The sequence below is a fragment of the Lycorma delicatula genome, chromosome 1 (assembly GCF_047948215.1).
Source record: "Lycorma delicatula isolate Av1 chromosome 1, ASM4794821v1, whole genome shotgun sequence".
NCBI classification, from domain to species: Eukaryota; Metazoa; Arthropoda; class Insecta; order Hemiptera; family Fulgoridae; genus Lycorma; species Lycorma delicatula.
This window is the reverse complement of record NC_134455.1, coordinates 234133766-234160556: the sequence shown is the minus strand read 5'-3', so window position 1 is coordinate 234160556 and position 26791 is coordinate 234133766. Positions and strand designations below refer to the sequence as shown.

The following is a 26791-nucleotide window of genomic DNA, read 5'->3' as shown; positions in this document are numbered from 1 at the left end:
TTCATAGAATGTACTCTTAAGAAAGATCAATGATTGATTAATCGTACAAAATATTTTGGTTACTTTTTCATTTCATTCCTTAAAAATACAAATTAATCCGCAAAATAAAAATAAAATATATTACATTTTCTCAGTATCTTTCACTGCCGATTAAAAGTATTTAATCGCACAAATTTACAAAACAATATTCCAGTAAATTATTTTTGGATGAATCATGTTACGGCTAAATATGTCGGTATAATTTTCATCCGTCTACTACAACATACATTTATCCAGGTTAATACAAATTATAAATGATATTACCGTTTACAGCCTGTTAAAAAGATAATATTTTAAATATTGCCTTGTTTTGTAGAATCACCGGCATGATTTTTTTAAGCGAAAAATTGTTTTTTTATTGTTTGTTTTTTTTTTGTAATAAATATATTGTCTTAATGTCTGGCAATGAGAGTGACGAAATATAACATGTTAAAATTATTAAAAATTAAAACTTTCATTCAAATAACTTTAAATAGATTAGGATTTATAAATAAATTTTTAGCTTCTTAATAGAAATGTTAAACATTACCTTATTTTGCTGTAAGTCAATTAATTATTTGCTTATATATTCTAGCCGTTTACAATATACATTCAAGTCATTTTACAATTCTCTAGCCTGCAGTCTATGTGTACTTGTCATCGATGAAAAATCATATGACTGAAAGGTGGAAATAAGGTTTGTCATATGATCAATAGCATTCGCTTAGTCTTTTGAGGAAAATGGCTAGCCAAACACAAGGAATTCAACAACTTTTAGCTGCCGAAAAAAGGGCTGCTGAGAAAGTAACAGAAGCAAAGAAGAGTAAGTGTTATTAATTTTAATTGAACAATTGTAAAATATTAACCAGTTAACTGGACTCGACTCGTCTATTACAGTTGAGAATGGGCGAGGTCGAGGTGAAGCTTGATTTTTATTATATTGAACTTTATTATTATAACTGGCTTATTATTATAACTTAGTTAAAACGTTAAAAGATAATATTGTATGAATATTGAGTTTTATTTTGAATGTTATAAGTCGTGGCTTATTTAGGTAAAGTTTCTACCAATGTGATATTTTTTTGAAAGTAAAAATAAAAGTTGCTGTTAAAAATTTCCCCTGTGAAATAACGTTTGATTATATGCAGATTTAAATTTGAGTATTCTAAAAGTTTTGTAATTTCATAAAATAAATATTTAATAGCTTAATTTGCTCTGTGGAAGTAACTATGAACACGAAGTTGTTGAATTCAGAATTCACTTATATATAATTCTTAGAGAAGGTTTTATTATAGAGTAGGTACTATGCCTAGTTATGTTGAAGTTTCTGAACTGCTAGAAGTGTTTAATATTACCATTAAGCACACTTCTTTTAAACAATTTTTGATCTACCAAACTTCATTTTTTTTTTTTTTTATCAGGGTGTTTTTCACTTAAACAATTAAATAAATTGGAGTTCATCATATGGTATCAAATTCAAGATAGACACAAAGAGTTATGGTCAATCTTGGATGGCCCTATGCAGTTTTACATTACTGTTAGATTTTATTGTGCCAGTAAAGCAAGCAATAACCCATAAGCTCTAGCTAGAAGTAAACAAATTTTTTGTCTTGTACAACTGGTATCTTGAATACAGTATTTTTGCATGAACATGAACATATGACGTAACTTAAAATAATTGCTTTGCTGTCTTCGTGAACAAGTGGTGGTATTTTTTTCACATTCCTGCAGATACTGGTCAGCTGTTGCGTGGGTTGTAGATGTTCAAGCAACTTCTTGGCTTCTATTGGGTAATTTGTTGGTAGAGCTCTGCTTTGAAGATTATAAATTTGTGACTTGACAGTTATATCAAGTAAATTATGTAAATGAATTTATTATAATGAGCAAATTATTTTCTTTTGAATAATAAATTTGTTCCCCCCAGTAATAAACATGAATGATTTTAAAATACAGGTACAGAGATTATTCTAAAGTCATTTGTACTGTATGTTAGTAATATTGAATGTTATAATGACATTGAATAAGACTAGAGAGACAATGACCTCTGCAACTAAGTGAAAGTGGGCTATAAGAAACCAATCCAGATGCACTAGTAGGCTTGTACAGTTTAATACTGACCATTTCTGATTCTGAGAAATTTCATTCCTTCATTTGTATTAAATTTATATACTTAGTATACCAATAGGAATGTTGAATAATTTTACAGTCAAATTCAGTTATTCTTATTCTTAACAGGTGTGTTGCTGCTTAGTACATTATATTTGTGTTGGGCTGAAGTCAGTGTATTTTCTGCGAACGTGGTGTTTTTTGATAAATTTTTCAAAGTTAAAAAAAACGTTTATCAAATGTTAAAAAAAAAGATTCTTTCCATTTGCGATAGATTAAAAATTTATTTAAGACTGTAAAAAAATGATTTGTATGAGGCTCTTATTTATTCCCTGGTTCAAAGTGAAGAGAAGTGAAGATGTTTCCATAAATGGACCCATTTACAAAAATTCAGGTACCACCAGCTAGGATGCAAAAGGTTTGTTTGTAGTGATGGTTGGCTGAACCGATTTAAAAATACACATCAAATTTTTTTTTTGCAAAAATTGAGCAGGAACGAAGGCAGTGTAGATAATTCTGACATTAGCAATTGGCTGGATGAAAATTGGCCACTGATAAAATCAGTTCATGAGAAGGAAGATATTTAATGCTGATGAAAAGGCCTTATTTTATAAATTAACCCCGAATGAAACATTTAAGTTATTTTTTAAGAGAAAAATGTGTCAGCAAAATACGTTCAAAAGTAAGGCTTGCAGGTCTTTAGTGTTTAAATATGACTGGAGAGCTGAAGAAAGAAAACTGTTGGTATTGGAAAATCAAGAAACCTCCACTGTTGTAACAACATCGAAAACCTTCCGGTTAAGTACTTAGCCAATAGAAGGGTGTGGATGACTTCTACAATTTTTGAAGCTGAAATTCTTAATTGGAACTGCAAATTGAGAAAAAGGAAGAGAAAAATTTTACTGCCAATTGATAATAGTCAACCACACCTCTATTTTTCTTTTTTACTAGGACTTATGCTAGAACACTTGACTTCCAAATCAGCTGATTTGGGAAGACGCATTCACCACTAGACCAACCCGGTGGCTACTGTCAACCACACCCAGTACTGAAAAACCTCACTATCATAAAAATTGTATTTTTACCTTCAAATACTACTGCAAACCTACAGCTGATGTACCAATATGTTAGCCACTCTTTTAGTTCACTTCAGACATTTACTGTATTACAATTACTTGACTGCTTAGAAGAAAAAAAAAAAGAATTTAATCCAAATGTGTTGGATGCCATAAGATTAGTCAGCAGAGGATGGGAAAATGTATGCTTGACTACAATCCAAAATTGTTTCAAAAAATCCGGTCTTGCTACAGTTCCAACTAAAGAAGATCACGAGCAGAAGACCAACTATCACTCAGAGTGTATTCAGATCATAGATTTCAAAAATGTATTAACACATAATATGAATGATGTATGTGTATGCTGACATCAGTGTTTAATAATCGAAAGTCCAGCAGAGTTAAATACGGGTAAATCGGCAAAATTGAAAACTAAGGTAGAAATTATGACTGAGAATCCAATCGCTTCCACTCGTGCATCTCAAATTCTAAAATCGCTTATGTAATTTTGTGAAACAAATGTCGGTAATGAGTTTATAAAACTATTAAATAGTAAAAAATTGTTTTGACAATTTCATGTGTAAAAGTAATAAGAATGTAACAACACCATTTTTTTAAGTTAGATTTAAAGATTATTTTATCGCTCTAAGCCTACAGTATTGCATGTATCGATGATACTTTTTAAGCGTATTTAAGTACAGAATTAAAATGTAAGTTAAGAAAATTGCAGTGTTTTATTTTGAAAATAACCTCCTCATCGATTTTAGGTAAATTTACATTTTTTATACATATACAGTAGTACGTATGTGCTTACAATTTTATACAATATAATTTTAATTTTTGTTTTTAAGTTCAAGCAAATTTTTTCTTATACAGAGTTGTATTCCTTAATGTTGAGTATCACTTATTTATGTTTTGTTTAGAAGGGTAGATTTTTTTTGGTACTTTTCAAGAAGACACCCACAGCCAATCTGCAGTTAGTTGTTAGATAACACCACTGAAAGGAGAAAATAAATAAATAAAAAATATAAAAACTTTTTATAATAAATAAAAATAATTAACCAAACTTAACCGATGCTCACTTTGCTCACTAACCTTGACTATAGAGCGAAGCTAGCTTAGGTTAAGTGGTTCAATTATTTTTTTTTTACTTTTACATTTATTTATTATATATATTTATATATATATTTAAATTTATTATACAATGCACCTTCAATTTATGCGGGTGTTAATGTTACAGAAAATTTCTGTGTATAATGAAATCATGTAAATTGAGATTCACATTTAATGCAGAAATATAGGTTAGGTTCTTGTTAAGTTGTTCAGTAAATTACATACTCAAAAAATACTGTACTTTATTTTACTATTTTATTATTACAGTATCATTGTATTACTGTAATTATATTACAGTACAACAATGTATATATTTAAAAAGAAAAAGATATGTACTATTTATTTATTTTCTCCTTTCAGTGATGCAATCTAACAACTAACTGACTAACTGCAGATTGGTTGTGGGTGTCTTCTTGAAAAGTATCAATTTTTTTTTGTGTTGCAAATAGGCTCATTCGTTTATAATGAGCACATACTGCCAGGCTCTTGAATCCTGTAATCGACTTTCATTGTATATCAGTTTTGTTTTTTGATTTTTTTCTCAAGTATAGTTTGTAATGTATTAATCATTTCAGCAAAAGTTATACAAAACGTTACAAAGAACATTAAAATTACACATATATGTTAAAATAGATTCCACTTACGGTAGATGATATTAGAAATTATAAAATGTTTTTCAGAATTGAAGACATCAGTATTGAAAATCAGTAGTAGCAATTTAAAATATCATACGCTTGTGAAATACATTAAAAACAGCAGTGAAAATATAATTAATGAACTAGTGAAATTGGACTAAGATAATAGGATCAAGGAATTATTTAGGGCTAGCGCATTCTGAAAGTTGCTCTGCACTGGAATTATGGAAGTGTAATGACAAAACTTTCTTAAATATTACTTTGTATTTTAATTTCATTATTTTATAGAAACGGTTATTATAATAACTGGAATAGTTTATAAAACATGTTGAAAATGACCTGCTCCAGTATCAGTACAACACTGCACACATTTCAGTTTGTTTTGAAACACTTTAACCGCCTAATGTACTGGAATGTCTTGTACTTATGCTAATATTGTGGTTTTTACTTCAAACACTGCTTGTTTTGCTGACCCTTATAGAAAGTAATTTGGGATAGTTAGAGCAGGTGATTTGCAGGCCACAAACCCCTCAAAATGATTCTTTATTTACCAAAGATATTTATAAAAACATCATTGACATGTAAACTGTGGCTTTATCTTGTTGGGCCCAGCCATGACTGATTTCCACTTCTGTTAACTGCCTAATGAAGTTTGTTAAAACAGCACAATAACGATCACTATTACCTGTATTTTCAAAAATTATTGGATTCACAATGCATGTTCTACTCACAATGACCCAGACTTAAATTTTCACTTTGTGTAATTCATGTGGGTTAGTTGTCGACCGCAGTCTTGTATTTTGTGAATTAATATACCATCCCAGATGAAACCACACTTCATCTATAAAAAACATAATATCAAGTATATTTGCAGGATTTTGGTCAATAAAACGTTTAAACCATTGACCATAACTTAGTCTTCTGGCATGATTTGTAGGTTTCAGTTCTTGAACACAAATTATTTTGTTGAGGGAAAAGTTTCAGTTCTTTTCATACAGCTTTATCTGCAGTAGCAAGTCCGATATCTTACTGCTGTGCTAACTTACGCATTGACTTTGATGAACTTTGAATGAATATATGAAGCAGCTTCTCTTCATTTTGTTTAGGTGGTCTTCAACAGAGCCTATTGCCTGAAATTTTTTGATAAGAGTTCAAACTACACTGCAGTGAGAAACAGGAGTATTTGAAACTTTTCAGAAAATTACTGCTTCACTAACTCAGTATACTTGTCAGCTTCCCGAAAGATATGTTCAGGGAGAAAAATGAGTTCCTCTATTGAAAGGATTCTTTACGTTTCTCGCAATTATTGATTTTGATAAATGAAACAACACAAAACAAAACGCATTCCATAAGAACTCAACAACTGACATTCTTGATTTACTACTGAGCAATGCCTAATGAACCCACAGGAACTTAATCCCAAAAGAACAGAATGCACCATATAATAATTCTAAAGCATACTGCACAGAAACTTTCTGAACGCATTGTACATTTAAATTGCTCACAAGTAAGATACTTTAAATTAAATCATCAAAACAATAGTTCTAATCTCCACCCACTAAAATAGAAAATCAGTTTTATCAAACTGGCTGAAATAATACAGATAGATAGATATCTCTATTTTTTTTCTTTATACTTGTTTAATGAAGTATTCATTACTTATGAAAGCACTTGTGAATAATATGTTAGTTATTGAAAAAAGAAATGAAGTGAGTTTGTATAATTTTGATTGCATTAGTTGATTAAATATACCATTCTGTAATAGAGTGTTAGTTTATCTGCTTTTCATATCCGGAAGGTTCAGGATTTGAATCTTGGTCAGACTTGTCATTTTTTCACTTTCTACAAAATTAATTTTGTACTTTGGAGAGAGTAATACTGGGTAATCTGTGATTACCAGAGGAATAAATATGTTCATAAAATTATAATAGCAATTTTTTTATTGTAAGTATACATTATTGCTATACATCACAGAGGTTTGCCCTAGGACAGCTTATGAAGGGAATCCTGAAGATTTCCTGATGGCGACTCCAGAATCGATAGCATATATTAGTTTGTTAAATCTTTGTTTATAATTTTGACTGTAATTGGTGTTATGTTTTAGTGCCATATGCTAAATGAATAAATAATTGCTTATGTTTTTATTTTAATCTTTTTATTTTATTTACTGGATATTTTCCTTACATCTATGTGTCATCGTAAATCAGCTGATTTAAAAGTTGAGGGTTCTTAGGTTCAATTCCTAGCAAAGGCTTTTATTCAGATTTGAATAGTAGATTGTGGATACCAGTATTCTTTGGTAATTGGGGTTCAATTAACCACACGTCTCAGGAATGGTCAGCCTGAGTCTGTGGAAAACTACTAATTTACTGTATATTTTCAGTTGCACTCCAGTTGCTAATGACTTAATTGTTGATGCAACTATAAATAAAAAAGATAATAAATCTTTATGTGTTGTGAACTGCTGCTGCTTTTAATATCTTATGTGTAGGTGTGTGTATTTATATAGGGATATCTTATTTTGTGTCTTCTTTTTAAATCGCTTCCAAAACCAAATCAATTATTTGGTTTCACTGATATTAAGCTAAAGAATGATATTAAATTCATTTAAGACTAAATTAAGTAAAATTAAGCGTAAGATGTGGGTTTTGGTAAATATGCAAGATACATTTTTTTATTTTTACTAAAAATACATGATAATTTTAATTATTATTTACCATATGTTTGTCATAGGAATTTCCTATATGTTTCACCAAATCAATGTCATCGTCATCAGGGAATGAAAATATTCACAATTGCATTGCTTCAGTCTTAAATATAAAAAACACTTAACATCACGCCACAATAGTATACATTAAGTATATGTTTATAACAAGCACGCAAGCAAACTGCCTTGTTACACTGTCTAAGTCTAGGTAAATATATACTTTAATGTGTAATATTGTGGTATGATGTTATGTGTGTTTACTTCTGTTTAAGACTGGCAAAATATAATTCCAGATATTTTGATGCTGATTCATGGTTCAGGGAAACATGTAGGAAATTTCCTATGACAAATGCACGGTAAGACAATAATTAAAATTATATGTTTTTAGTAAACAATTTAACAGAATTTTATATATATATATATATATACACCATATAATAAAAAATCCTGAACAAAATGTTAATGCAATTTACATTATTTATTGAATATAATTAACTTGGGTAATTATATACAATTAAGGACTTGTCTCAGATTTAGATGAAATTTGTAATACGAAGTCTGTAAATAAAGTAATGAGACTGGTTCAGAAAAATTTTTTATTTACAATCCAATTATATGAGGGACATTCAATAATTAGAGACAAATTGATGTAGAAAAAACTGTGTATTTTTACAAAATGAGACTTTCACTACTTATCAGCATAATCTCCACCAATATTAATACACTAGTCCCAATAGTGAAGTACTTTTTTTTATACCTGATGCAAAGAAGTCTTTGCCTTGTTGTTTGAGCCACTTTCCCACAAATACTTTGACCTCCTTGTTGCTGAATGTTTTTCCATGTAATGCCTCCTTGAGTGGATCAAACAAATGAAAATTCGAGGGAGCCAAATGTGGACTGTAGGGAGGATGTGGTAGTATCTCCCAACCCATTTTTCCAATGGTTCCTTGGGTCAGCTGAGCAGTATGAGAGCGAACATTGTCATATAGCAATAATCACAACTTTTGTTTTGAATTCTATGACATTTTTCTCTCATTACTGGCTTTACTTTTTTCTTCAGCATGTCTGAGTAGTAAACACTGTTTATTGTATGCTGATTTTCCAAATCACAAAAGATGACAGCTTGGGCATTCCAAGAGATGGTCAACATGGCTTTTCCCGCTGATGCTTGCATTCTGAATTTCTTTTGGACAGGTAAGCTGGTGTGCTTCCATTCAATGCTTTGTCTTTTGGACTCTGGTTCAAAATGGTGAACCCAAGTTTTATCATACATTAAAATCTTGTTTAAATAAGAATCTCCTACCCTTTCACATGGCGTTCTTTCAAATCTGTACACACTTTGAGTCTTGTTTCCTTTTGTTGTTGTGTTAACTCTTTTGGAACCCACCTTGCACTTGTTTTGCTATACTTGAGCTTGTTACTGATAACTTTGTGAACTGTGCCAACATTTACTGCATCTGTTTTTGCTATATGTTCATCTGTAATACATCAGTCTTCATGAATAATGTTGTCAATGTCTGTTTCAAGCGAAGGAGTTGACACTTCAACTGGTCGGCCAGGATATTGCTTGTCAGTCATTGAGGTTCAACCATTTTTGAACTGTTTTACCCACTTATAAAAATTTCCACAGTTCATACAACTTTCACCATACTGCAAAATCATTTGAGAAAAGATTTTAGCCAGTTCTTCACCTTCAGAAAGCAAAAAAACGGATCATTAAACATTATTTAACTAATGAAGATACTTAAAGCGAACACAACATTGTTAAATGCAATATTAATGTTATAAACAAAACTATTTTTATCAGTCAGCTGTTCTCAGCTCATCCCAGTGATACCAACCTAAAGTCATAAAACTACAAAACTTCTACAAACTGTTTAATTTCTACATCAATTTGTCTCCTTAATTATTGAATGTCCCCTGTACATGGACCCTATCACCTTTGAAATAGTTCCATTGGGAATCCACGCAACGCTTCAAACAGTTTTCCCACTCTTCATAGCAGTATTGGAACTCAGAAACTGGAATATCCTTCAGATGATTGGTTACATTTTTTTAATGTTTTCTACTGTTCCAAAATGGTGTCCTTTGAGATGTTTATTTAAAGTCTGGGACAGGAAAAAGTTGCAGGGACTTAAGTCAGGTGAATAAGGTGATTGAGAAACTACAGGAATGTTTGTCTTTGCCAAAAAATCATTAATTGAGAGTGCAGTAAGAGAAGATTCATTGTCATGACGCAGTATCCAGTTGTCTTTGATGGCTGGTCTCACACGGGTAACTCTTTTCCGCAGTCTTTCAAGAATTTCTCTGTAAACATATTGATTTACAGTCTGTCCTGTAGGCAGAAACTCTTATGGACAATGCCATTACTATCAAAGAAACAAATTAGCATGGTTTTGATTTTTGCTTTTTTGGAACGTAGTGAGTTTGAAGTGTGCCACTCGTTGCTCTGGCATTTTGTTTCTGGGTCGTACAACATCCAAGATTCATCACCAGTAATAACATTTTTTTTTAGAATATCAGGATTAGTTTCAGTTCGCTCTAGAAGACCGCGGCACACTGCCACCCTGTTTTTCTGTCCAACTGAGGTTTTATGGGACCAATCTTTACAGAAACTTTTTCTACGTCCAATTCGTTTGTCAAATTTGATGGACTGTGGTATGATTTAAATTTCATTCATTTGAATGTTCTGCAATCATTCTGACAGTTATTTGCTGGTCGTACTGTATTAAGTCTCTGATGCGCTTAACTTTTTTTTTATGTTAACAGTCTTGCAGAGCGTGGATCATCCACTACTGATTCCTGCCCATCTGAAAATACTTTAAACCACCTAAAAACTTGGGCTCGTGACAAAGCATCATGTCAATACACCCTTTTCAATTTTGAAAAAGTTTCAGTAGCATTCTCTGAGTTTAAACACAAAACATTGCGCATAATGTTTACAACATTGCTAACAAACTTCACGAAAAGTTTGTTTACGTCTCACATGGCAACAATGGACTAAAAATATTAATACCTAATATAAATCAGCTGTTCATATAACCATATGTTTACTAGTAACTTTACAGTGTTGCCGCTTTGGCTGCCAAAGAAACTAGTCTCATTACTTTATTTACAGATCTCGTATACCTTACTTAGGACCTAATTTATTCATTACAATTGAAATTATTTGTTGGAAACACCTTTCACCAGAGTTGTATCATAAGTTAATAGTACTATTGCCAATAATTTTGTAATTCAGCATTGTACAAGTGTAATGTACATTATTTTCAGACTAATTAATTTGAGAATGAGAAGTCTGTTTAGGTTAATTAACCTTAAATATTAAATTGCCCGATTGTTAGGCTAAGTTCGTAATTGTATATAATAACCAACTATTTAGTCCGAAAATAATGTATATTACACGTTACATTGCTAAATTATGACATTTTAGTGAGGATACTGTATAATTTAAAAGGAACATTACTCTAGTGAAAAGCATTTCCAACAAATTATTTCAATTGGAATGAATAACTTTGGTCCTTAATAAGAAATATTCCAAATTTCATAATCAGAAGCAAGTCTATAATTCCCTATAATTACTACCCATTAACTGACTGGTAGCAGTAGCATGATAAACATTATACTGACAACTATGATATAATATTTCTCCTTCATTTTCAGTCCAACATTCAGCTGTTACAACTATTGTTAATTTTCCCTTGCCAACAGTGAAACTACACTGTTGTAGCAGCAAACCTCTTACCAGTTTTCCCCAAGGGCTCTTTAGTTTTTGTTGAGTCATGGTCCCATTGACATCCAAGTCTTGCTCACAACCTTTGAATTACAGTTTTAATGCGGATTACACTTTATGTTTTCAAAATTCTGAAAACATCATTCCTTCTTCACATTTGTTTCAGCTAGCCCATACTCCATAATTACATTCCCTACCCTTTCATAATTAAATTGTTTTTGCTAACTAATATGCTGCTTGTTTGTAAATAATTTAAAACTAATATTTATTATAGAAAACACACAGAACTTAATTTAACAAGAATCTTCTTAATAATTTTTTTTTTTTTACATTATTTTCAGATGTACAACTCATTCAATATATATTATTAGTATGTTCATACATAATTATTACAAATCAGTAAACATTAATAAATACACTATGAAAAGCAAATAGTAAAGAATACTTCTAATTCAGATTATCTATAAAGAAATAAAATACTGATGTAAGAAACACACTTCATAGATTTCAGTAGAAAATATTTTCTTGAATAAGGGTTTGTTGTCTTGTTTACGAATAATCATATTACTTCATAAAATAAAAATGGTTATCATCATATGATATAATACTTAATTATTTTGTTTTATTTAGGGAAAGCTCGTCGTTTAAAACAAGCCAAGGAAGAAGCTCAAGATGAAATTGAAAAGTATAGACAGGAAAGAGAAAGGCAATTTAAGGAGTTTGAAGCAAAAGTAAGGATTTTTATTATTTTTTATATTTAGCGAAAATGAATTAATGATGACAGAGTTTGTATTTACGCTAAGGTTTTTTTTTATAAAAAGCAGTACTTGGTGTACAAATTTACATTTTGTTCTTTTTGTGTAACTTAATTTAGCTATTTAAGCAACTTTTGGTATTAATTTTTAATTGAAACTAATTAGTGATTTGTCAGTACAAACCAAAAAAGATGCTAGTTTTGATGAGGGGGTTTTTTAATAATTATTTTATTGTTTTATTCACATTTATTTTGAATTGAATATTAACCTAGTTTATACAATCACTGTCACAACATTAAAAGTTTGCTTCTTTTCAGCTTAGCACTTGTGAAATAGAACATTTTAACACAAAACTTGATTGCAAAATATTGCTCATAATTAGTATCACTATTTTTGTAACGCACAACAAAAACTCGTTTCACGAAAAGTTTGTTTACATTTCACATTGCAATAATTGACTAAAAATATTAATACCTAATATAAATCAGCTGTTCATACAACCAAAACTTTACCATGACATGTGGAAAAATAATGTATTATTAAAAAGGTAATGAAATTAATATTGTTAAAATAATAAATGCTCTTTGTTTGTCAAGATTTTTCAGTATAATTTTTCTATATTATTTTACATAAAAATCATGGGTGTGGTTTTAATTAAAGATCATTTACATTAAAATGGGTTATTTTAAAAAGTAATATTTTTTTAATTATAAATTCCAAAAATAACATTTGTAACCAATTAGTGTAGAATTTACTAGTGGCATTAACTCTTTTACTTTATTAGTGTTATTTAGTGACATTAAACTCAACTATAACGCATTCAGGTTATGATCATTGCATCCTGAAGATTGTCACCGTTTTGATCTACTCATTAAGTTAACTTTTTATTCTCCATCACATAATGTAACATATTCTTAAAAATTGTAACTTCATTGTAATTTTTTTTACTTCAGTGTTTCATGGAAGTGGATCACTGAATACTTACTTTTCAAATAGCCCAAAAAAAATCACATGTTTTGGGAACAAGTGATCTTGCTGGCCAAGTAATAACATATATCTGGAAATAAAGTAGTCTGGAAACAATCATTAACTGCAGCCTCTGCTTGAATTTTGGACTGGGCCTCATCCTATTGAAACACATGCCTGGATTGGTTTCAGGTTTCTCTGCTGTTTAAGGAGAAACACAACTATTTGGATATATTGTTTTGACATGATTGTAAAAATATTCTTATTATTGCCTTGAAAAAAATATACGGGCTGACTATTCAAGAGGATGTATACACACCATATGATGAGTTTAGTGTTGTGTTAATGGTTCTTGATGAATTTTATTAGGATTATTTAGTATCCATTACCGAAATTAATATATTCGCATATCCATACAAGTAGAAATACAATTCATCACTCATTAGCAAATTGTGAATAAAGTCTTTATTAATGTTGAAAACATGGTAAGAAGAGATCATAACATTAACTCAATGCATCATTTAATGCCTGCACTACTTTAATTTAATGTTGATGTAAATGTAAATCCTTATAAAGAATGTTTCAAACACAGGTGTTCTTCAATCCAAGTGAAACTGAAAGGTGATGGACAGATCCTTTGGGGCTTCATAGCATTGCAGCTTTACAACATCTATTTGTTCAGGTGTATGCTCTCTCCTTTGTTAACTGGGAGGCTTCATGTTCCAACTCTGAATCACTTTCTTCAAAATTCTGACACCCAGACTTTATTAACATGAGCTGATGGCATCTCATTATTCTGATAAATACTAAAGTTGCCATTTTTTTGCCATAAAAGTCCTGCCAATTTTGTAGAATGCTTTAATAACAAACACATAGCTGTCCAATGCCCCATCAAAATCAAATACTAAAATAGAATTCATTATTATTAGAAATAAATTACTTTTATAATTTCCTGTCAATGGCTTACACAGGAGTCCGTTAATTACTCATGTAGCCTTGTTTTGTGTTTGTGTTTTCCCCACCATTTTGATCATAGTTCTCAAAAAAATTGTATTTAAAATTTATTATAAATAATGTTTATAAAAAAAAATGTGTTTTTGTAATTTTGCATACAGAGTTCTTTTCTTAATTCTTAAGACAAATTGCTAACTTTTTTGCCATATGAATTGCATTCATGTGAATGCTATATTTTTCATTTTTCTTTAATGCCAGACTATTTTTATCTTGCCTGGTCATATCTCAAAAACAAATAATATCTCCACTTGTGTCAATGAATTTGAAATATTTACGTATACTTTTAAATGAACAGTATGGTTTATATTTCTTTATTACTTTGATCTCACTTTAATATAAGGAAAGACTTCAGGAGACATTAAGTTTTCAGTTTGTTGATCTAATTAATTAAATATAGTCAGAGTAAATAAGTAATAGAATAAAGGATTTTAATGTTTAAATTAAATCTGTGATGAATTCAATTGTTCAATTATGTTCAATAAACAAAATTTTTCTTAACATTTTTTACTTAAAAATTCTGTAGTAAAATTATTATTAACTTTATTATTTTGAGTTGTATAAGATTGAAACAATTTGTGATATTACAAACAATAATTTTAAGTTATTTTTTTCTTCATCTGTTACTTTTAAATAGCATATGGGCTCACGAGAAGATGTAGCAGCTCGTATTGAAGCCGATACAAAAGTGAAGATTGATGAAATGAACAGGGCAGTCAGTGTCAATAAAGAAGCTGTAAGTATTAATAGTCTTGACTTCAACCTGTTTTTGGACAGTACTTGCTGTCAGTTATCTTTTACTTGTATCTCAAATTGTTGTTTTAATGTAAGAAAAAAATTAGTTAATTTTTTTGCTTGAATGTTATTGATATTTGTAGGTAGATTAAAGAAAGTAGGCTGTTTTGTTGGCTGTTAAACTTGTACTAATACTACAAACTGATCATGTGTCTTGTTTGCTAAAATGTGACAGGAAAAAGTGAGGGGAAAATTTTATATGTTAATTCTACTATTTTGGTTTTATACATTTAGTGAAATTTTATATTTTTAATTTACATTTTAAATGTTTTACTTCAGGAATTGCAATAAAATAAAACTCACTTCATCAGACATAGACTTTTTAATTTTTTTATCTTGTTTGGTTTTGCATGCAGTCTTACTGCTGTAGGCAATTGACAATTTTCTCCTTACAGCCTCCTGATTTTTACTTCCTTGTATGAAGTAAAGGAAGTATTATTATGACTATCAGTTCGAATCAGATTTCAGCTCCTTTATTTTTTTTTTAATTAGTTTTTTAACCTTTTATTTTTTTTAATTAAACATATTGATTTATTAATAATTATTAATCCGTGATTGTAAAAAAAATTTACAATAAATAATTGTAAATTAATAATTTAAAAAAAAAAAATGAAAAAATCAGATAATATTTGTGAAATAAAATTTTATCTACTTTTTAAAATGTGTATGTGTAATTTAATAAGCATTATTACATGTGTATATGTAAGAGTTGGTGAAACATCTGATAATTTAATATTCATTGAAAATTATAATTTAGAATCTTATTATTTTTGGATTTTGTAGTTAATTTTATTTAATTATTCTGGAATTTCTGTTTGATTTTATCTACATTAAAGTTAACTACAGAGTGACTGAAAAAGCAGACCCTGCAAAAAGTTCTTATCTTTTAGTTCATTCTCTGATATTGTCAGACAATATTCTCCTTAAGTCGGGAGTTAATCATCATTTCGTTTATTTTTTTTTTTGTTGCCAATCATTTAATCGCTCTTTGGTTTGATATAATTCTTCTGATCTTAATCTGTATATGCATTCTCTTTTTTCAAATTTTCTTTATGTTCATCATCCTCGTAATCTTTTTATTCTATTCTTGGTCTTCTTCTCTTGTCGAGTAAAGTTCTGTTGCATTACTTGTTTGATCCACTTCATTGTCCTATTTAATTCATCATTAACATATACACAAAATGATAACATATACACAAAGTTAATTATTTACAGTTTCTGTATACCAATTGTAATGTTAATTGTATAAATAAAGTTCATGTTTGATTTATTAATAATAATTAATCTCTTCGATTGTAAAAAAATTATACAATAAATTAGAATTCAATAAGTTTTAATGAAATAAAATTTTATGTACATTTAATTTTTTGAAAATGTCATATGTAATTTAATAGTCTTACAAGAAAATCATGTGGTGCCCACATCAAATTTTTTAGGTAGGAAGAAGAGTAATCAGTGACTACCATATAGACATAAATTTCAATAATTTTGAAGAAATAATGTCAATGATTTTTAATGAATAATTTGAAATGCATTACCATAATCATTATTTGACAATGCTGTGAGTAGAATATATTTGGTATTTCTGCTCCAAATTCCAATTCCAACAAGATAAGTGGTTTACAAAACATAGATTATTACTTATTACACTTCTGTTGTATCTGAATTTAAGATTAGAATAGATGTCAAGCAAACAAATATGTAATATATGAATTTTGTATCATTCAAGTGATTCCATTTAAGATTACTACCCAAATCATTTAACTAAGTTGTACTGAAAATATTTGATTGGTGTATTTACAATTCATTAATTTTATAATAACACCGCATTGATGCAAATTTTATAAATGTTTCTTTTAAAAATCTCTTAAAAGTATCCTATAATGATAAAGATACCTATCATAAGTAAACTATCAAGACATATATCAATGTAAGCCATATGTAGGAAGAACAAAAAAAAATACTAAATGCATTTTCCTAGGATTTTCAGGAGATGTGAATGAGATTTTCCCCATTTTTTAAATTAGTACATGAAAAATAATGTAAAACAGAACAAGCATTAATTCTATTGTATGTTAGTCACAGATTTTCAACACTTCATTCATGTATTTTTTGTTAACCAGATTAATAATTATTATACAAGTGTACAAAAATAATTATCAGGGTTTTAAAGCTATTTAATATCTCTTAACATTGACTTACAGTAATGAATCACAAATAAAATGAAAAGTAAGTCATACAGTTTTTATCTAAAAGTGTTCAATGTAAACACTTCTTTGTCACACCACTCACATCCAATTAATAGGAGTTTGTCCCATACTTTAACCATCATGTTGGAGTAATGGAGATGACAGCTATCTAATTCTCTGTCTCAAATCAGTAAGTACCAGAAGCATATCTACAAGAACATTTTTAGACCCTAAAGGAAATAAATCACATGAGTTCATATTGGATAACCCTGTCATTGGCCCATGCTGACCAATCCAGTAGTTGGGGAAAATTTAATTCAACCATTCCTGTACAGAATTATGCCAGTTAAGAAACGCATATCTTGTTACCAAATAAAATTCTTTGTCAATCTTGGGATTGAGGAAAGAGTGTTTGTACTCAGCATATCCAAATGAGCAACTTCTGTTGTACTTGCTGCAATGAAAAAGAATGGCCAATTAATTTTCCATCAGATCTTTTGCACAGAAAAAATTAATTTTGGGGAGTCCCCCTTCACATTGTAAGTTTATGGAAATTTTCTGATTCCTAGATATAAATGTTATGCGAGTTTTACTTTTCCACCAAGATGAAATATTGACTCATCACTAAACAATAAAATCAAGAAAGTTATCTTTATGCTACAACATCATTTTGATTGAGATGTTGGCATGCAAGCCGAAGTAGATAGGCTTCAATGCATGTAACAGCTGTAAGTATGGATGCATTTGTAAATGTTTCATAAAACATACTTACTGGCATTGCTAGTTTGCAGCTGACCATCCTAGCAGATTTCATATTTTCTTCTGATACCCGTGGTCATTCCCTATTCTTTCCTTTACACAGACATCGTCATTTCAAACTGATTATCTCATCAGCGAATATTATTGTTGCTTGGAGGATCACAATTAAACTTTCTATGAAATGTAAATTGAACTGTAACTTCAGCTATATGTAGCAGTCATATTTTGAAAAACTGCAAAACATAGAAGGTTTTTTTTGATCAGGAATCACCATGTTTGTTAGTGATACTGTCAGTAAGAAAAATAGGAAAGTCAATCTACAACAATGCATGCAACCAAAACTGTCTTGTAGTTTTTTAATTGTACCCATAAATCAACACTATTTTTCTCATCCAAGAGATTATAAATAGCACACCAATACAAATATACAAAAAATAAATATAAAAAATGTTTAAACTTTGTAATTAAAAAATTGGAAATATATTTCCTAAAGTCATATGTTGATGATATAAAAAGTCACCAGCTTTGACAGCCTTAGGCATATTTCATAGCATTGGTATCCTCATTGCATATGATTTTATGAAGGGAGTGTTATACAAAATAAATTGCCTCCATGTAGACCAGTTGTTATAGGTCACGATCAAATGATACAACACTATGTGGAGTTTCACAACATACTGTTCCCATCTGTTTCTACTTGACTGTAACAAATGATGCCACATTTTTTCTGAATAAAAATAAATATATACTATATGTCATAAAATATACTTCCATTGGCTAAAGTTTAATAATTTAAAATTATATTAATATTTTATATCCTTGAGAAATATTTATAAAATATACTCATTTTAGTAAAATATGTTATTAACATAATGGTTATCTAAGATTTGAATGGTGTTAGAAATCAACACTTTATAAAATAAAGTTTTGAAATCCTTTTGAAACATTTCTTTGTCTTAGAGTATACTTAGCGAAGGTTCGCAGTAGACAGCTAAAGAAATCTAATAATACTGTTACTGACTCGATAAATTAAGGGATTTATATAGCTATTCTTTATCCTAAAAATAAATGCAAGCATCATAATTGTAGTACTCAGGATGGCTTGACTTTGATGTCATGTTTTCCCAGATAAGAACATGATATCAAATTCCTAACTGTGGTTATTGCTGCTGCACTTTGTTAGCAGTTCAGATTTATGGTGATTGTGTGACAGTGTTATTACTAACTATGAAAGAGATCTCCCTCTATGAATCATGATACCTTGTCAATGGTGAGGGGGCTTGAGTGCTTAGTAATATATAGTAGCTGGACTGAAGGTGCAACCATATTGAGATGTATCTGTTGAGAGCCAGACTAAGGAATGATTCCTGAAAGAGGGCAGCAGCTCTTTCAGTAGTTAAGGGCGTAGGTCAGGAGGACTTAAATGGCCATATCAACATCACTCAATCTTCTGAGTACTGCACAGCTGAAAACAATGGAAAAGGAAAATGCAGCTGCTTTTTTTCCAAGAAAATGTAACTTTCTGCATTTTCATAGAACAAAGATGGAGGCGCCTTCTTTGGTAAAATATTCCGGAGGTAAATTAGTCCCTCATTTGGATCTCTGGGTGGGTGGGGACTACTAAGGAAGGGGTCACCAGAAAATTAAAAAATAACATTATACGAGTCGGAGCATGGAATGTTGGTAAAAAAACTTGGTAGGTTAGAAGATTTATAGAGGGAAGTGGATAGATTAAATGTAGATGTAATAGGAATTAGCGAGGTTTGGTGAGAAGAGGAAAACGACTTTTGGTCAGGTGATTTTAGAATAATTAACTGAGCTTCAAATAATGGGCAGGCAGGAGTAGGTTTCATAATGAACAAGAAGATAGGGAAGAGAGTAGAGTATTTAAAAATTCATAGCATCAGAATCATTGTAATAAGGATAAAATCAAAATCTAAGCCAACAACGATTCTTAACGTCTATATACCTAAAAATATCCAAGATGATTATGAGGTAGAGTGTGTATAGAAAGAAATTGACGAAGCAATTAAACACATAAAAGGGAATGAAACTTTGATAATAGTTGGAGATTGAAATGCAAGCATCAATAATGGCAGGGAAGGAAATATAGTGGGTGAAATATAGTGAGCTGGGCAAAAGGAATGAAAGAGGGGACTGACTTATAGAATTTTGCACTAAGTATAATTTAGTAATTGCTTACACTCAGTTTAAAAATCATAATAGAAGAATATACACATGGAAAAAGCCAGACGATACTGCAAGGTATCAGATAGATTATATCATGGTTATGCAGAGATTTAGAAATAAACTCGGCTGCAAAACTTACCCTGGAGCAGACATTGATAGTGACCATAATTTAGTGTTAATGAAATGTAGATTGGGGTTTAAAATCCTGAAGAAAAGGTGTCAGATGAATCTGTGGAATTTAGAGAAGCTTCAGGAAGAGGAGGTAAAGAAGATTTTGAGGAGAACATCACAAGAGGTCCGAGTAAAAAAGATAAGGTAGAAAATGTAGAAGAAGAATGGGAGAATGTTAAAAAGGAAATTATTAAATCAGCAGAAGCGAACTTAGGCGAAACAAAGAGAACTGGTCGAAAATCTTGGATGTCAGAGGATATATTGCAACTGATGGATGAACGTATAAAATATAAGAATGCTAGTGATGAAGAAAGTAAAAGGAACTATCAACAATTAAGAAATACTATAAACAGGAAGTGCAAACTAGCAAAAGAAGAGTGGATTAAAGAAAAGTGTTTAATTTCCAAAAGTGGAAAGAGAAATGAAATGAAAGAGAAACTGAGCATACAGGAAGGTTAACGAAAGTTTTGTGGTACATAAATTAAAATCTAATAATGTGTTAAACAAAGATGGTACACCAATTTATAATATGAAACAAAGATGGTACACCGATTTATAATATGAAAGGCAAAATCATTAGGTGGGTGGAATATATTGAATTGTTATACAGAGGAAATGAATTAAAAAATGGTGTTACAGAGGATGAAAGGGGAGAAACAATACTGAGATCTGAATTTAAGAGAGCATTAAAAGATTTGAATGGCAGAAAGTCTCCTGGAATAGACTAAATACCTGCAGAATTACTGCACAGTGCAGGTGAGGAAGTAATAGATAGATTGTACAAACTGGTGTGTAATATTTACGAAAAAGGGGAAGTTCTGTCAGACTTCAAAAAGAGTGTTATAGTCATAATACCAAAGAAAGCAGGAGCAGATAAATGTTAAGAATACAGAACAATTAGCTTAACTAGTCATGCCTCAACAATCTTAACTAGAATTCTGTAGAATGGAGAGGAGAGTGGAAGAAGTGTTAGAAGACCAATTTGGTTTCAGAAAAAGTATAGGGACAAGGGAAGCAATTTTACCGCTCAGATTAATAGTGGAAGGAAGATTAAAGAAAAAAAACCAACGTACTTGGCATTTATAGACTAGAAAAGGCATTTGATAACATAGACTGGAATAAAATGTTCAGCATTTTAAAAAAATTAGGGTTCAAATACAGAGATAGAAGAACAATTGCTAACATTTACAGGAACCAAACAGCAACAGTAATAATTGAAAAACATAAGAAAGAAGCCATAATAAAAAACGGAGTCTGACAAGGGTGTTCCCAATCCTCTTTACTTTTTAATCTTTACATAGAACTAGCAGTTAATGATGTTAAAAAACAATTTAGATTCAGAGTAACAGTGCAAAGTGAAAAGATAAGATGCTACGATTTGCTGATGGTGTAGTAATTCTAGCCGAGAGTAAAAAAAAAATATAGAAGAAACAATGAACAGCATGGATGAAGTCCTACGCAAGAACTACCACATGAAAATAAATAAAAGAACAAAACGAAAGTAATGAAATGTAGTAAATGAAGATGGTCCACTAAATGTAATAATAGGAAAAGAATAGATTATGGAGGTAGAAGAATTTTGTTATTTGGGAAGTAGAATTACTAAAGATGGACGAAGCAGTAGCTATATAAAATGCTGAATAGCACAGACAAACCGAGCCTTCAGTCAGAAATATAATTTTTTTTATATCAAAAATTAATTTAAATGGCAGGAAAACATTTTTGAAAGTATATGTTTGGAGTGTAGCTTTTTATGGAAGTGAAACTTTGACTATCGGAGTACCTAGAAGAAAAGATTAGAAGCTTTTGAAATGTGGTGCTGTAGGAAAATGTTAAAAATCAGATTGGTGGATAAAGTGACAAAAATAAAGAGGTGTTGTGCCAAATTGATGAAGAAAGAAGCATTTGGAAAAATATAGTTAAAAGAAGATACAGACTTATAGGCCACATATTAAGGCATCCTGGAATAGTTCCTTTGATAGTGGAGGGACAGGTAAATGGGGAAAATTGTGCTGGCAGGCAATGTATATATATATATATATATATATAAAACAAATTTTTAGGGATGTAAGATGTAGGGGATGTACCAATATGAAGCTACTAGCACTAGATAGGGAATCTTGGAGAGCTGCATCAAACCAGTCAAATTACGAAGACAAAAAAAAAATTAAGTGATAAGTCCATTAAAGTGTAATGCAAGTAGAAAAACGTTAGCTAAGAAACTATATAGGGACCTATGTAGCTACTACATAAAAACAACTTAAGTACCAAATATGTAAATATGAAACCAGAATTTTTGTATAGAAAGTACACATTTATTGTATGAAAATAATAGCAAATATTTTATTTGAAATATTATCCATCGCTAGCTATACATTTTTCCCATCTGTCTGACAATTTATGAATGCGACAAAAAAAAAAAAAAAAAAACTGTACCTCTCTTGAGGCAAACTAATCATTTCTTACATTTTTATAAAAAGTGAAGTGCTGCTCAGCAAGTCCGTGTCCCATCGATGCAAATAAATAGTTTCATACAGAGCCAAGTCTGTTGAGTATGCCGCATGCGAAAGTATATCCGAACTGAACACCTCAATCATTTCCTTGACCGGTTTTGCTGTATGTGATGATGCATTATCATGAAGCAAAATCACTTTGCCTTCTTTTATATTCTCGTCGTTTTTCACGCAATGCTTGGTTTAAATCAATTATTTGTTGTCAGTAGCATTCAGTATTAACGGTTTTGCCAGGTTTTAGCTGCTCCTAATAGATCACACCCTTCTGATCTCTCCTAACACAGAGCATTGTATATTCTTTTCATAGCGATTTGGCCTAGAAATGACTTTCTTTTGTACCTGGTGAGCAGCATTTTGCAAGTGGTTTCCATTTTTTGGCTGTCTTTTCATTCAGTTCATGTGGAACCTATTTTCCCATCTTCTGGATCTTTCCCATGTCTTCCAAACATATGGAGACGGCTTCTCATGTTACATTTAATTGATCCATAAGTTTTTGTTGTGTTTGAGTGTCATCCTTATCCAACAATGCTTGCAATTTGCTGTCTTCAAACTTTTTTGGTGATCTTCCACGTTCTTCATTTCTCACTTCAAAATCGCCACTTTTGAATTTTCTTTTTCTAAACCACTCAAAGCTTCGACAAGCAATCAGTGCGATTCTGCAGCAGTTTTCTTTAAATGGTAATAGAAAATCAATGCTGTCCGCAAATCGTAGTTTGTAGGTACAAAATTCGACATGTTCAACGTTAATTAAAATTATGCTGTTGTATAACTTTATTGTTGAGTTGAAAATCTTTGTCAGCTGTCAGAGAAAGAAAATGGCACCAGTGATTTGGTTTGACGGTAACTACATTGACAGCTAGGGCCATCTATGGGCAAATTCTGGTTTCTTATTTACACACCTGGTAGATACATTGTAGAAATTAAGATAAGATCTTTTTTAACAGAAATACATTAAAAATTTTTTTATTGTTCCTAGAGTCATACCATATTGAAATTGACAACTTGAAAATTTGGAATGAAATTAGGACCTATGAACTTCAATATCATTATCATTGAGATTAGAAAGACAATGTAAACCATTTTAAAGGAATTTTTGTTTGTTACATTTTAGTAACAAATATTCTTAAAAGAAAAAGTGCCATTCTTCATAGAAAAACATTTCAAAAAATTATAATTATATTATGCTACAAATAAAGTAGTAGCATACATATGTCTAAGATTTGTAAATATCTAAATTCTGTTTTTTTTTCTTTCAGGTTATTAAAAAGATACTGGAACTTGTTTATGACATTAAACCTGAGTTGCATAAAAACTACCGACCAAATTAACAGCACAATGTATAAAATGTATATAATTTTTTTATTGGTTGTTGAACAGTATTTTGTTTCATTTTTTCTTTTTATTACTACTTATAATATTTCACAAAGTCAACTGTACATTAGAATTGGTAAATTCTATCATACATTTACTATCTATCATACATTTATTAAGTAGTATTACCTTACAAAAGAAAAAAAATGATTGTACAGTAAGTTGCACTTCTACCTTTAAACATTGTAAATTACTTAAATCAGTAGATTTTCTTATGGATATTGTAATTTCTCCCACTAATTGACATTCCTTCCTTGATATTGCATTTTTTCAATGTTGTTGAAGTAAAATATAGATTATATAAATTAATATGTTTATTAATAAATTAATATATTATTGTTCATTTTAATTGTACACTGTAGTGAAGTGAATTTTAAATTATATATATTACAAATATATTAGATGTAAAAAATTAGCAGAGAATTTTTTTTTGTTGTCTATTAAAATAAAATTACCCACAATTTTCAGTACAGGCCACTACATTACAAGCAATCAGAATACCATGGCTCAGAGCTAAAAATGGATTTATTTTTATATATAGCCACCTAGTTTGCTCCATGATTTTTTAAACATTATCATTGAAATAGAAATTAGATGAAAATACTATTTTTAATTATTTAAAAAGTAACTGCTTGTTAACACAGTGCTTAGGTTAAAAAAAGAATCATTATAAATACAGCCAAAATATGTAGTAATGTATCACAGCTTTTTAAAAAACTTTAAATCAGTTAACAGGAAGCAATGTAGCTATTGATGCATGCTTAAATTTGGGAAATAGAAGAAGCAGCAGAATATTATTTATCTTAATAAAATTAATTTTCAATTATTGCTTTTCCTTGTTTATAATCTTCATGGTGTATTTTCAAACAGATATCTGTGGGTTATTTTTCAGAACAGATTCTACATGAATAAAAGTAATTGAAAACATAACTTTTAATTTTTTAGAGATAGATATTGTTATCTTGGTCATTGAAATAAAATTACTATGAAATTTTATTTCATTAAATATGTTGGCAAACATCTTTGTCCTTCAGGAAATAGACGAATCGCCTATTCCAATTTCAAACGAATGCTTCATTTTGCCATTAATGCTTCCTTGGTATTCTCGTCTCTTCAGTCTATAGGTTTTTATCAATACTTTCTTGGGTAACCTTTCATCTGGCATCCTCTCCAGTGCGCTAACCATCTTTGTTTATTCTCTAAAATTCTATCTTAAATATATTCAACTCCTGAATGTCATCATTTTAGAACCTATCTACTCTCATACAACTCTTTACTGATCTCAAAAACACCACATTTTTATGCTTGAATTCTGCTCTTGTGTTTCATACTAGGCACCCACATCTCTAGACCATAATATAACTGGTATGACCATCATTATATAAAATTTTAGTGTGGTGTCTTTCGTAGTCTGTTTTGTTACTGTTGGCCAGATTGTTCAACATAGTCACTGGAAATTGTTCAGTTTAAGGTCAGTATCCTGATCATCAACATCATATGTAATGCTACAACCCACGTAACAGAAATGACATACCTGTTCTATTAAACTGTCTTATATTACTATATGCATATGGATTGGTTGTTTCCCAAGAAAACCTTAGATTTGATCTTCTCTGCAGAAACCTTATGTTGTAGGCTAAACAAATTCGTTGTTATCTGTATATAGCTCTTTAAAAGCTCATATTTGTTCTGCTGTATAATAACTAGGTCATCAGTGAATAGCATTGTATTTAAGTTTACATTGTCTACAGTAATCCCTGGATTGACTTATATTCTGTCCATTTCTTTATTATATGTTTATTTAATGTCTGGTTATATAGTAACATAGTAGAGACATTGTGTCAACAGTACTTTTTTTTTTTAATTTCTTGATATTAGATTTTTAGTTTCAAGAGGCAGTATATTACAGTAATGCATAACAATAATATATTTATGATTCCTTCTGCCAACTTCTTCATATTTTTTCAATAATTGAATGGATTTATATCTCGTATTAGAGAAATTACAAGTGTTTATTTATTTAGTTTAGCACTATTTCACTGAATGATGACTCAAAGATTCTAAAAGTGGCAATTTGATTTTTAAGAATTACTATTTTGTTGTATATAGTTCTTGTTTTATTTGATTTTTATTTTATATACACATGATAGAGGTGTATCTTAAGTTCTCCCTAGGCTTTCATATCTCATTATACTTGTGAAAATAATAAAATATTACTTGTAAAAAGTTCATATAAACATACATCCTAAAACGCTTCATTTACGAGTTAAGTTAGTGAAAGATTTCACTCAGATGTCAGCTACCCCAGTGAAGTTAGATCATTTTATTTTTTTTCTGTGCGAAAAACACTTTGGCATTATCACCACTCTGAAAACTGGGATTGTACTGAAATTTTTAGGGTATTAATTAAGGGACAGAGTTAGTGATTTCTTATGGGTTTTTACCTGAAAATTGAATAAAATAGGTTCCAGTACCATATTTGCAGTAGTTTTTAAGAAATCAGGATTGAAAACCAATAAACTGTTTCACATAAAAAATAACTTTGTTAAATGCGTGGGTAATAAACACATGAAACTTTTAAACAATGCTTGTGAACTTAATACTGAACAAAATGTTGTAAGATAAGTTGAATAAAACACAGAAAAGTTAGAAAAATTTGAATTTTATTTAGAAACAGTACACTAGACCAAAGTTCATTGTATGA

General features: G+C 30.1%; 1 protein-coding gene across 1 annotated transcript; it reads left to right on the top strand.

Moving 5' to 3' along the window:
* The first annotated feature begins 680 nt into the window (after positions 1 to 680).
* Positions 681 to 26742, top strand: Vha13 (V-type proton ATPase subunit Vha13). Its single transcript, XM_075374327.1, has 4 exons — positions 681 to 841; positions 11998 to 12098; positions 14737 to 14835; positions 23973 to 26742. The coding sequence occupies exons 1-4, from the start codon at positions 760 to 762 to the stop codon at positions 24042 to 24044; spliced, it is 354 nt and encodes a 117-aa protein (XP_075230442.1). The 5' UTR covers positions 681 to 759; the 3' UTR covers positions 24045 to 26742.
* Positions 26743 to 26791: the final 49 nt, after the last annotated feature.